At 37.4% G+C, this 12996-nt stretch overlaps 1 protein-coding gene across 1 annotated transcript; it reads right to left on the bottom strand.

Moving 5' to 3' along the window:
- Window positions 1-10770: 10770 nt before the first annotated feature.
- CCIN (calicin) lies at window positions 10771-12708 on the bottom strand. Its single transcript, XM_001370874.4, has one exon. The coding sequence runs from the start codon at window positions 12605-12607 to the stop codon at window positions 10835-10837; it is 1773 nt and encodes a 590-aa protein (XP_001370911.1). The 5' UTR covers window positions 12608-12708; the 3' UTR covers window positions 10771-10834.
- Between the last annotated feature and the right edge of the window lie 288 nt (window positions 12709-12996).

A 12996-nucleotide genomic window follows, 5' to 3' on the forward strand; every position in this document is an offset into this window, starting at 1 on the left:
ATACTTTCCTAGGTATTAAGAGCCTTGATTTCTTTCAGAGTTAAGAGCAAGTTTTTCCATATGAATTACAAATAATTTAAAAAAATCTCTTCTTTATTCTAAGTAGCACTGACCAACACAACCCTTTGTCTGATTATATATAAAGTTATAAGATGATGCTCTTGTAATTCAAGCTTCTCATCCCTGGCTAAGGTCTGTGAGAAGACCTTTTGCCAGTACGACTCTGCTATACCCTTCTAAGTTTTTCTTTCTATTAGTGAAGGGTCACAGACCTTTCTAAGAAGCAGAATGTGAGGGAGCTCATTCTCTTTTTCTAGAGGGCTCCTCTTGTTCCCCATATGATCCCTTTATCACACAAGAGGGCCTAGAATGTCAAATTAAGGAGTCTATACCTCATCCTATTGTTTCCCAAACTAATTTGGCCACAGAACACCTTTGAGCTTGGCATATATTAGTGGAATTCACAAATATTATTGCAAGGGGGTATTGGTAATATTGAATTTCCCTAGGGATATGGCAATTTTAGAGCACATTTAAGGAAGTCAAACATTTTTATACCCTCCAAATTGAGTCAAGTAATAGTTATAGTTCACAAAATCCTATTTGATGCTTCATCATGACATGGAAACAGTCTTGGTTTTAAGAAGTGTATGTCATCCCTGGTAAGTTCTATTATGCTGTAAAGACTTAAAAGTATGACCTTAGCTGTAGACTATGTCTGCTTTCCAAGGACTAGCATAGCTAAATATGGAGAGGCTCATCACCTAGGATAGCAGCTCTTTTCATAGTAGTAAAGAACTAGGAACCTGTCAGTTTGGGAATGACTTGACAAGACAAAGATTATCAGTGTTGTTTAATACCATAAGAAAAGATGAAATGGATGGTTTTGGAGAAACCTAGCAAGACTTGTATGAATAGATGGAGAGTGAAGTGAGCAGAACCAGAATTACAATTTCTAAAATAATAATAGCATTGTATAGACCAGAAACTTTGAAAGGCTTAAGAATTCTATGCAATGAACCACCACAATTTCAGACTTTATGTTGAAACATGCTCCTTATCTTCTGAAAGATAAGTGATGAACCAAGAGGAAGAATGAAACCTACATTTTAAACGTGGACAATGAAAGAATTCATTTTTTCTGACTATGCATATTTATTACAGTACTTTATTTTTCTTTCTTTGTTCAATTGGGGAAGTATGAGGACAGAAAAAAAGTGTTAATTAAAAAAATCTCTCATCCACCATCTTGGAATCAATATCATGTATTGGTTCCAAGGCAGAAGAATGGGAAGGGCAAGGCAATGGAGGTTAAGTGACTTGCCCAGGGTCACACAGCTAGGAAGTGTCAGATTTGAACAGATTTGAACAAAATGTTAATTTATAAGAAATAAGATAAAAAGTATATTAAAAAAGAATGACTTGCCACTAAAAAAAGTAAAGTTAGGAATACCTAGTTTGAAGTTTTTGAAGAAGACTAAGTAGTTGAAAGGGAGTTACATTTATTTGATTATGATATAGTAGTAGGATATCTAAGTAGAAATGTCAGGCTAGAAGTTAGATAAGCCCAAGAGAGAGGTTATACCTGGAGTAAATCAATTTGGGAATTGTAGATGTGATCAATGATTTGATTATCAAGGTAGAGTAGGTAAAGGGTGGAGAATAGAGGACAGAGGCATGACTTTAGGGAATTACTTTCATTCCCACTTTTTATTACTTTCATTCCCACTTTAATTCCCAAATTAAAGGTAAAAGGGCAGGTAAAGGAAGAGAAACCAGTGAAGGAGACAGAGAAGGTCTGATAAAAAAATCTGGACATCCAAGACAGAAAATATGATCAACATGTTAAATGGTATAAAGAGACCAAGGGGAATGGTGATTGAGAAAAGTGCTTTGAATTTGTGACATCTTTAAGGGACAATTTTAGTAATATGTAAACTTGATTAGAAGGTTAAAGAGTTTGGGTGATGAGGAAATAGAAATATTAGTTATTTGCTTCTTATTTATATGCTGACAGTGAAAGGAAAGAGGAAGATATGAGAATAGCAAGGATGGAGAGACAATAGAGTCTAGTGAAATTTTTATTTTTGTTTCTTTCCAGGATAGAGGGAACCTATTAATTTCTTGTTTATTTGTTTGTTTATTTACTTTTAAACCCTTAACTTCCACTTTACAATCAAAACTATGTATTGGTTACAAGTTCATACAGCTAGGAAGTGTCTGAGGTTGGATTTGAACCCAGGACCTCCCATCTCTAGACCTGGCTCTCAATCCACTGAGCGACCTAGCTGCCCCCTCTATTCATTTCTTTAGGTAGAGAAAGAGTCTGCAGGAGAAGAGAGTTATGAATCAATTTAATTCAATAAAATAAGCATTAAGTGCTTCCTATGTGCCAGGAATTATGTTAGGCTCTGGAAGTGCAAAGACAAAAAATAATCTGCATCCTAGGAAGGGATGGGCTGATTGATGGAATAAATTACTTTAGGAAGTTGCAGTAGATGAGATCAAGGGTACAGTCTAACTTTAGAAAGGAGGAGAAACATCTTGTAGTTTAATCCAAGCAGGAGAAAGGAAAGTATGCAATAAAAACAGAAATATGTAGATATATGTATATAAAAAAGAAAGAGCTTCAATACATTGCCAGATGGTTTCTATCTTCTCAGTAAAGTAGGAGTTGAGATCATCTCAGAAGAATGCAGTAGGTTTGGGACGATATCGGAGACTTGAGTCTGGAGAAAATTTGGCACAGATATTGTGAAGCAGCAAGAATATTTAAGCAGCAAAGAGTGTCCAGCTGAAAGTGCCTGTGCAGTGGGGCAAATCAGCAATGTACAATTCATAATTCACACTACGAATGAAAGCAAAGTCCAAGTTGGCTTCTCCCCACTGTGGCTCGGTCCTTGCTATTAATTGTCCAGGCTTGGTATGGAAACTTCTCCACTGGGTCTTGGAGATCTTGTCCATAACTTGGTATTGCACAGAAATTTCTGCTACTATGTTCAACATTTCTTTTTCTTCTCTATTGCCATTGACTATTGCTAGCTTTAGTTTCTGCTGCTCCCAGCTTGACTTGAATGCTTCACCACTTAGACACTGTCTTAGTCAGCTACCATCACTGGGAGGATGTGTTTTCCTCCTTTTCTGGGGCCACCTGGCTCCTTAATGCCCATTCTTCCCTGGAGGTGCTGTTGTAGAAGACTGTACATGCTTCCTTTCGTGTAACTAGAGTCCCTATGTCTCCAATATGCTTCTCTTTGTTTTAGTTCTAATTCTATTTACTTCTAGCCTCCCTTTTTAAAGGCCAATTCCAAGTGGGTTATTTGGATATCTTCAGTGAGAGAATGTACCTCTCTCCAGATGACAGGGCATTTTGTTGAAATGAGCACCTTGGCAAATGAAAAGTCCTTTAAATAGCTAGAAAGGTTTTAGTTAGGCATTGACAAAGTTGCTGTAAACGCTTAGCTTTATTTTTGTAGGAGTTCATTGCTAAGCGTTAGAAATATAGTAATAGCAAGGCTGCTCTGTTGGGAGGAAATTGTAAATAAAACATGTAAATATATTTTTTAAAACCTTAAATATTTATCAGTCTGGCTATTATGGCAGAAAAAGAAAATGATAAAACACGGAGGGGATATGGCATGCCTTGTTGGGGAGCTGAGAACTGATCCAACCACTCAGGAGAGCAATTTAGACCTGTGCCCAAAGGGCTATAAAACAGTAGGTCCTTTGACTCAGGAGTACCATTACTAGGTTTGGGTTCCAAAGAGATAAAAAATCAAAAAAGAACTTATATGAACAAAAATATTTAAAGCAAATCTTTTTAGGGAGGCAAAGCTCTGGAAAGTGAGGAAATGCCCATCAATTGGGAAATGGCTCAGTAAGTTAATATGATTGTAATGGAATACTATTGTACTTTAAAAAATAACAAGCAGAGAACACATGTGATACCCGGTGGAATCGTGCGTCAGTTATGGGAGAGGTGGTGGGAAGGGGTGGGGAGGAAAAGAAAATGATCTTTGTTTCCAATGAATAATGTTTGGAAATGACCAAATAAAATAATGTTTAAAGTGAAAAAAAAAAATAACAAGCAGGAGGAGCTCAGAAAAACCTGGAAAAACTTAAATGAACTGAAGCAGAGTGAAATAAGCAGAACAAGGAGGACATTGTGCTTGAGAGGAGTACTTTACAATGAAGAAGTATGAATAACTATTCTTAGGAATACAATGATCCAAAACTATCCTCAAGGACTAATGCTAAAAAATGCCATATGCTTCCAGAGAGAAAGAACTGAGTCTGAATCCAGAGTAAAGTGAATTTTTGTCACTTTCTTAAATTTTTTTTTCTATTTGAATTTCCTTCCACAAAAGGAATACTATGGAAAAATTTTTTACATGATTGCATATATAAAATATATATGATATTGCTAACCATCTCAAAGAGAGTGGGGGCTTTGGGGTAGGGAAAGAGGGAGGGAGAGATTTTGAGACTCAGTGTTCTTTGAACGGCTTCGTTCAGGCTGGCTAAACCTTGTGAGGGTAGTCGACCCTTGGTGAACCAGGGCTTTGCTCACCCAGCATGTGAAGACTGCTTCGGCGGAACAGGCGGAAGAAACCAACAAGAAGGTTCAACGGCTGAGAGGGCGACGCAGCAAGGCACTGTGGAGTGCTCAGGGCGTGATGGAGCACAAAAGACAACACGGCCATCCAATGCAGCTGAGGAAGTCTCCAGGTGTAACGACTTTTCGTGCCAATGGACCCAGGCTTCCAAAGCCGAGAGAGTGGGACTGTCTCTGTGCATCGACTTTTCCACTTAAATCTTCATGCACAGGTGTCTTTGTGCACAAAAACGCACAAAGACAATCGTCATCCTTGGTTCGAGAGACAACCAACAACATTCTTTGAAAAATGTTGGAAAATTTTTACACGTAATTGGGGGAAAATAAAAATTTTAAATAAAAAAAGATCTTAGGTATTGACTTACTGAGGAACTAACTGGGGCAGTTACATCATCACAGTAGACTTAATTAAATGATTCCTAGGCCAAGGTATCATCAGACAGATTCAGATCTAGTCAGTGGTTAGTGCCAGAATGAAGGGCCACAATGATTACCTTGTCAAGGAAATCTCTCCTCATTAAAGAGACCAAAGGGAGATTCAGGAATTCCTAGAAAGATAATGGAGTGAGAAGTCATTTCTAAGCCTAGCATCCTTTTGCCATCTGTAACATGCATGTAACATGTACATAAAAGGTAACAGAATAATAAAAGTAACAATTTTAGGAATAGAAGCAAGGAAATTGGTCCCCAGCAAGCATGTATTAAGTCAACTAGCCAGACCCAACAGAAAAAAATTGCTTATTCTCTCTAGTTATGCTAACCACATACCTCATGCTTCACCCTACCAGATTGCTCACCATACTGATTCTGTTTCTCAGTCTCAATATGGTCATGGCAGAATCTGCTCTAACTTCCATCTCCTTAGTGAGTGAAAGTCCATGAATTAATCAGAATTGATTACAGTATGGTGGAAGGGGCTCAAGAATGTGGGGGATGCTTCAATGTTATATAATACAGAAGAGATGGGCTTTCTTAGAAGAAGACTGATTATAGAAAGGGGATCATAGGGAAACTAACAAAGAAATTGAGAAAGAACAAAAATGAGTAAACAATTAAGATGCTGAAGCCATGAATAAGAACTAGTGGGAAAAGAAAATTTTTAATCCCAAAGAAAGGAAAATATTAAAATAAATTCACATAATAAATAAATATTAAAATAAATGCATGAAACAAATTCAAAGAGATCAGTAGGAATGACAATGAAGTGATTTCAAGAACTTGCAGAATGATTGGGGAGAGAAACAGAAGAACTAGGAGAGAAAAGAAATGAGGTAGAAATAAAAAAGGAAAGTGAAGGATTTTAGGATTAGCTTGGTAATAAGGGAAAGGTAGGGGACAGAGAATCTATGGGAGACCAGGATCAGGGAAAAAAAGGCACAAGGGATGATGCTAATTTAAAAGAGTAAAGAGAAAAAGAATTTAAAAGAGTTTAAGGGAAGAGAGCGCAAACATCATAATAATTATAACTCTCAATATGAATTAAACTACCCAATGAAATGAAAGTGAATAGAATATACAAAACCCCCAATCATTTGCTATATACAAAAATATTCAAAATGTAAGGATATGTATTCTTAATATATAATTTATTATTATATTATAATAATGAGAATCTAGAAAAAATGATTATGCTTCAGTAGGTTGCATAAAAAAGGAGTTGCAATTATGATTTCAAAAAAGGAAATAATGAAAATTCATAATGCTGAGAGAGACTATATTTTGCTTCTAGGACCACAGAAAACAATACCTTTACAAAAGCTGATCATATGGCAGGAACATAAAGAAAATGACATAAAGAAATCACAAATAAAATGAAAAGAGAAAAATAGTATACATCTCCTTTACATAACAGAACTCAATAAAAAGACTCAATCAATATAGAAAACCTGAGCAATAGATCCAAACTGATAAGACTCAGTAAAAATAATGACTGAGTCAAAGAACAAATCATAGAAAAGATAAATTGTTGGGCAACTAGGTGGTTCAGTAGATTGAGAGCCAGACCTAGAGATGGTTGGTCCTAGCTTCAAAACTGATCTCAGATACTTCCTACCTGTGGACCCTGGGTAAGTCACTTAACCCCCATTGCCTAGCCCTTACTACTGTTCTGCCTTAGAATCAATACACAGTATTGATTTTTAGATGGAAGGTTAGGGCTTAAAAAAAGAAAAAATGAATTGCTTTAAATGAAATATAATGAACATTCCAGAATTTGTAAGATGCATGTCTTCTGCACAGAGGGAAACTAGTCATTCTAAATATATGTATTTAAATATAGAAATTGGTATCAAGCAATAACATATGTGTAAGCCAGTGAAATTGCTTTTTAGCTCTAGAAGAGGGGAGCTCTGTGAGGGAGAGAAAATGAATCAATCATGCAACCATAAAAATTTTGATTATTAATTGTGTATTGCTCTCCATAGTATTATCCCCTTTAGACCCTGCTCTATTCTCTTTCACTCTGTTCCTCCTCACCGGTATTTTGCTTTTTGTCACCCCTCCAATAGACCTTCCTTTCAATTACACCCCCTTCCCTTGTCTTGTTCCCCTTCTTCTTCTCTGTAGGATGATAGAATTCGTTGAGTATACTTTTTTCCCTCTCTGAGCCAGTTACAATGAGAGTAAAGTTTAGACATTGTCCATCACCACCCTTATCCTCCTCTCTCCATATTGATTTTTCTGGCCAATTTATCATATAACTTATCCCATTCTGTCTCTCCCTTCCCTTTTCTCTCAGTGCAACCCTCTCTTTCAGCCCTTAATTGATTTTTTTACATGTTATCATGAAAAAATATTTAAAAAATAAAAAATTTAAATTTAAAAAATGTATTTAAAAAGTTAAAGTAGGAGCTGAGCATGCAGTTTAAAAAAAAACACCCAACAAATAAAAAAATCACCACAATAGCAACATCAAAACAAGAACAAAAAAGTGAAATAAAGTTGAAAATAAGACTATCAGTCAAAATGAGTAGCTTTGAAAAGAAAATTAACAAAATGGATAAACCATTAGCTGACAATAAAAAAGAGAAAAAACAAATCACAAAAATTAAAAATTAACAAGTGCACAGTGTATAGGGAGGAAGTAAATAATAAAATAAAAGAGGACTATCAGAAACTATACACATGCCTTCAAAACATAAAATTTAAGATTAGCTTAAAAAGCATTTAAAATACCCAAATGTTTTTAATAATAAATAAAGCATCCTACTAATTTTTTAATAAGAAAACTACAGTGCTGGTTCTCAAACCAAAAGAGATGCCAAAAAAAAAAAAAATAGAACTGTAGACCAATATCACTAATACTTACTGATTTATGCAAACATATTGAGTAAAAAATTTGTAGACACTTCAACAATGCATTTAAAATACAGTATGACCACATAGGGTTTATACCAGAGAAGCAATGATCATTTCAACATTATGAAAAAATTCATATTATTAATAATATAAATAAAAAAGACCACAGGGTTATATTTCAGCAGATGCAGAAAAATTTACCAAAAGAAAAATTTATTTGACCTTAAAAATACTCTTAAAAATGGTCATGAAAGTATCCTTCTTTAATATGATGCAAAGTATAGATTTAAAGTCAAGTTATCATTTGCAGTGGAGAAACACTAGGATTTTTTCCACTAAATTTGGAGTTAAACAAAAACAGTCTCCTTTTTCTCACTTTATTTGATATGGTTCAAGGAATTGCTAGTCCTATATCAATTAGACAAGAGAAAGAAATTAAAGGTTCTTTGATCCATTTATCATTTAGGATATTTTTACTTAGTCTACTTATCAGTCTATCTATTATCCAGGTTTTCTATATTGATTGATTCTTCCTGTTTAGTTCTGTTTCGTAAAGGACATATTTCTTATTTCTGTCTTTTAAATTTTATTTCTGATTTTAAAAATAAATTAAAGATTCCTGCTTCTCACTTTATATAGTCCAAGGGAATGTTAGCCATATCAGTTATACAAGAGAAAGAAATTAAAGATCCAATTAAATTAATTTAATTAAACATTGGAAAATAGGAAACAAAATCATTCCTATTTGCAGAAGATATGTTGGCATGCTTAGAAAACCTAAGAGAATTAGCAAAAGAAACCAATTTCCATCATTACTAGCTTCAGAAAAGTAGAACAAAATAGGATAAAACAAGCATATTTATATATAATAAAAACCATGATGAAATAAAAAAGAGAAATTTAATTAAAAAGAACTACAAAAAAGAAATTTCTGGAAGTAAGCCCAGTGAGACACTCAGAAAACACCTAAATGCAAATAAAAATATTAAGAGAAATAAAGGAAGACAAATAATTGTGATGAGGTTTTTTTAAAGTTCATGGATGCATCCATATCTTAAAAATGATATTACCCAGGTTAAATAACACTATTTTCAAACAAATAAGTTACTCTACAGAATAGACAAAACAATAATGAAACTCATTTGGAGGAATAAAAGATCAAGAATTTCTAGGGAAATAATGGGCAAAAAGTAATGAAAGAATCTAATCATTAGTCAGACAGTGAACAAATATTTATTAAGCGCCTACTATGTGCCAACCACTGTGGCTAAGCACTAGTTATATAAAGAGGCAAAGGACACTACCATATCTCAAATAGGGTAGTAATTGTCAAAACTATCTATTATACATTAAAACACAGATAATTAGATTAATAAAACAGACTAGATAAAATAAGACCCAGGAGGGAAAAAATACAGTAACTCAATTATTTTTTTAAACTCAAGAGAACAAGTGACTAGTAAAATCTCTGTTTGATAAAAACTGCTAAGAAAATGGTTTGCTTGGGGAGAGGGGATGGTTTAGATATCATCATATACCATATTTCAAGTTTGTTTTTTCTGATATAAAAGGGGTCATTGTATGTTTGTGTGATACAAAGATTGGAAACTGAATTGTAAAATTTTTTTTTTAAATATTCAAAAGAATTTGACCAAACGCTTTCTGAGGATACCCCCCTACACTTTCAAGTCTAAGAAAAAATTACAAAGAAAGCAGACAGTGTGGGTGATCCAAAGTTGATAGTGGCAGATTCTTTAGAATCTTAAGGTTGTGAAGATAAGACATACTTTGCTAATGGTCTTTTTGTGTTGAGAGGGACCATCTCTTACAATTTCCGAGGGGGGGAAAATCAGTTCAATGGTTATCAAAGAGTTGGAAAAGTGCAGAATAAAAATTGTGGTTAGAGAAGAAACCTAGATAGAATCCTCAGCCTTTCTTCTGTTAAAGACTATCATCTTGGGAAAAATTCATCTTTCTAGTTTAAGGAAAGGGAAAATTTAAGGAGGGAAACATAAATATCTTTGTCCAGGAGTTCAATTTCCTAATATTTCACCCATCTCTGGGATGCTGAGTAGACTTCATGTGTCTTGGACCAAAGTGCTCTCTTTACCTCCTTCTCTCTTCTCCTTTTCTACTCTAAATATTGCAGTCCCAATTGTATGAATTCCCATCCTTTCTCTTTTCCCCTGATTACCTTCTGAACAGATTTTTCTTCTTCCCCTTTAATGTTGGGGATCAATGTAGAAATTCTCTCCCTTCCCTCCATCTGCCCTGCCCCCCAATTTCCAATCTTCTGTAAATCTTAAATGAACCCTTCTTTTCATGTAGCCATCTGTAAGTAGCTTCAAAAATGCATCTCATAAACTAATTATGAAACATGTTGATTCAAAGTTAAATTTACCAGTTGAGTATCTCTCACTATCCATGAATCTTTTAGTCCTCCCCTCCCATTCCATTTCCTCACCCCCTACATACACACACCCCCAAATCCAGCACACCCAACTCTCTGTGGATCTTTGTCCTCTCCCATGAAATGAATTCTTGCTCCATTTTTTTTTTACATCTCTCAGGTTGAAGAGAGGGTGGTGATGGAGATGTCTAGGGTCTCACTATCCTCAGAGGACCTTTTTCTATGTAATTAGACATTTGGCATTTGCATGCGTACACTCTAATGAGTAGCCATGAGTGATTCTATCTGATGCCCTCATGTCAAAGCCTAGGGTGTCCCCTAAAGCACAGGGTGGGGAGCCATAACCTCCATTTGCCATCCCTCTTGGATTGGCTCTGCCTAAGGATCTTAAACATGTCCCATAAGGTCAAAAGCAGACGACTGAAGCCCCAAGATGGAACCAATAGGGTGGTGTGTGCACTCTCTCTCTTTTTTAAAACTGTGAATAATAATGGATTTACTTATTTTCTCACTTAAATATTGTCAATCCTTCGAAGAACCTTGCAAGGCAGTTTGACCATACAACATGCTGGACAGTCCAGGGCCTCTGGTGGTGGAGTGATAATCTTCCATTCCCCAGTCTTCTGGTCTAACAGGTAGGCATTTTTATTGATAGTGTAATCTTTATTATGTGTGTCATTCCCAGACATGACACCTCCACATACAAACACCTTGTTGTCACCGATCGGACACACTGCATGCGAAACGTCCAGGGCACAGTTGTTGGGCAGCAAGGGCACACAGCTGGCAGTCTTACTGGCTTTAATCTTCTGCAAGTTAATTTCTACACTCTGCCTGTGGCTGTGTACCTTCAGGATGTTATCCTGCTGAAAAGACAGGAGAGGCCGGTGGTTGAACTCAATGGGGAAGGTGATGCACTGCACTACTTCCCCAGTGCAGGTGTCAAAGCAATCTACCACCCCGACTCGAGAAATGAACCCTTTCACCAGACACCTCCCGGTCACTATGTACATGTGTCTGTTTCCCTTGGTGATCACTGCAGTTCCATCCATTGGGATGCTCATCTTCCCCACCAGACTCCAAAGCTCCTTCCTTTCGTCGTATTTGTAGATGTTGGAAATATATCTCCTTGGAGCAACGCTTCCTCCCACAGAGTACACGACTCCCCCGCAGGTCACCATGGTGTGAAAGACTAAGCCCATGGGGAGATCAGGCAGTTTGGTCCAGGAGTTTTCATCCATGTCGTACCTCCAGGAGGTTTTCAAGCCTGAAATCTGCTCCGTGGTTCCACCAGAAATGTAAATGTACTTACCCATAGAGGTTGCACTGAGAGCAGCTGCTTTGTATGGCATCTCAGTGAGTTTCAGCCAAATATCTTCCTCGATAATATAAGCAAACACGGCATCATTGAATTTCCCCTGGGCTTTCTGACCCCCCAGAATCACTACAGCATCCAACAAGGCTCCTTTCCTCTGGAAATTCAGGAGTCTGCTCGGCTTCTCTTGCTTTCGGTCCAACAAGACGTTCTCTATCAGGGTTAAGGCATTGCTGTTCTCCATCCCTCCCACTTTGTTGCTGGCAAAGATGAGTGTTTTGTTGGAGACTCCATTTAGGTTGATATAGGAGAAGAACTTCTTGAAATACTTCTCCCGGTCTTCCTTTTTGAAAAGCACCCAGTGTAGGAGAGCGGTGAGGGCCTGGTCCTCATTCTGCACGTGCAGATTCTCATCCCGAAGCAGCCGCCCAAAGATCACGGGGGGGCATTGCATGAAGTGGCTCGACCCTTCGTGGCTGACCCAGTAGTAAAAATTATCCCGGATGCCAGCATAGGCACAATCAGAAACCTCTTTCAGCTCAAAGAGCTCAGCCAAGAACAGGTAGCGAAGGGAGTTGTTTCTTTTGATGGATTTGAGCAGGAAGTCAGTGCAATGAATCCTCAGTCGAGGGGTGTTGAAGTATTGGGCTCCTCTCAGCAGCTCCTCCACGTTCTGCTCAGAAATCACCACCTTCCCGCTGTAGAAATAATCCATGAGTTGTTCCACGGAGGAAGGGCTCAGGTAGTTTGAGTCGATGGTGATAAAGAGCTCGTCCGTGTTCTTCATGTCGTTGTTGGAGATGAGACTCTTGACCAGGGGGGAGACTGCAGCTAGCACGTTGCGGTGGGCAAAGAAGACATGATCGTCCACGTTCACTGCCATGTCCCAGTATTCTTTCCTCTTTCTCTGCTTGTTGAGGTTCTGGAGGACAAAGTTGTTATAGTTTTTTTCTGTGAATTCTAGTTTCATGATTCCTCTTTTTTTGATGAAATACAAGGCACAAGAGCAGGAATTGAAAACATAGAATCTCACTTGTGCTTGTTGGCCCGGTTAGCTCCTGATAAGCCAGGACTACAGGGACAGTGATGCAACAGAGCAGAGTGAGCGCCTCATAATGCAGCCTCCAGCTCAGGCATTCCTCACAGCCATTCATTCCCCTCATTCTTACTTGAGGTTGCTTGTGCCAGGGCAGTGTAGAGCAACAGTAGGGAGCGGGCCCCCTGGCCTCTCCCACTTACTGGGGGGGGCCTCAGCCTTGATCTCCTCACCTGTAAAAGGAGGCCAAGAACACTCGCCCTCTTTCATGGTTTGGCTTTGAAGATCCGCAGAGCCTCTGTGGGAGAGTGATCTGTAAACTC

The sequence above is a fragment of the Monodelphis domestica genome, chromosome 7, assembly GCF_027887165.1.
Source record: "Monodelphis domestica isolate mMonDom1 chromosome 7, mMonDom1.pri, whole genome shotgun sequence".
Taxonomy (NCBI): Eukaryota; Metazoa; Chordata; class Mammalia; order Didelphimorphia; family Didelphidae; genus Monodelphis; species Monodelphis domestica.

What these genes read in the sequence shown, in the direction of transcription:
- CCIN (XM_001370874.4), bottom strand. Translation starts at nt 12,607, where the DNA reads ATGAAACTAGAATTCACAGAAAAAAACTATAACAACTTTGTCCTCCAG.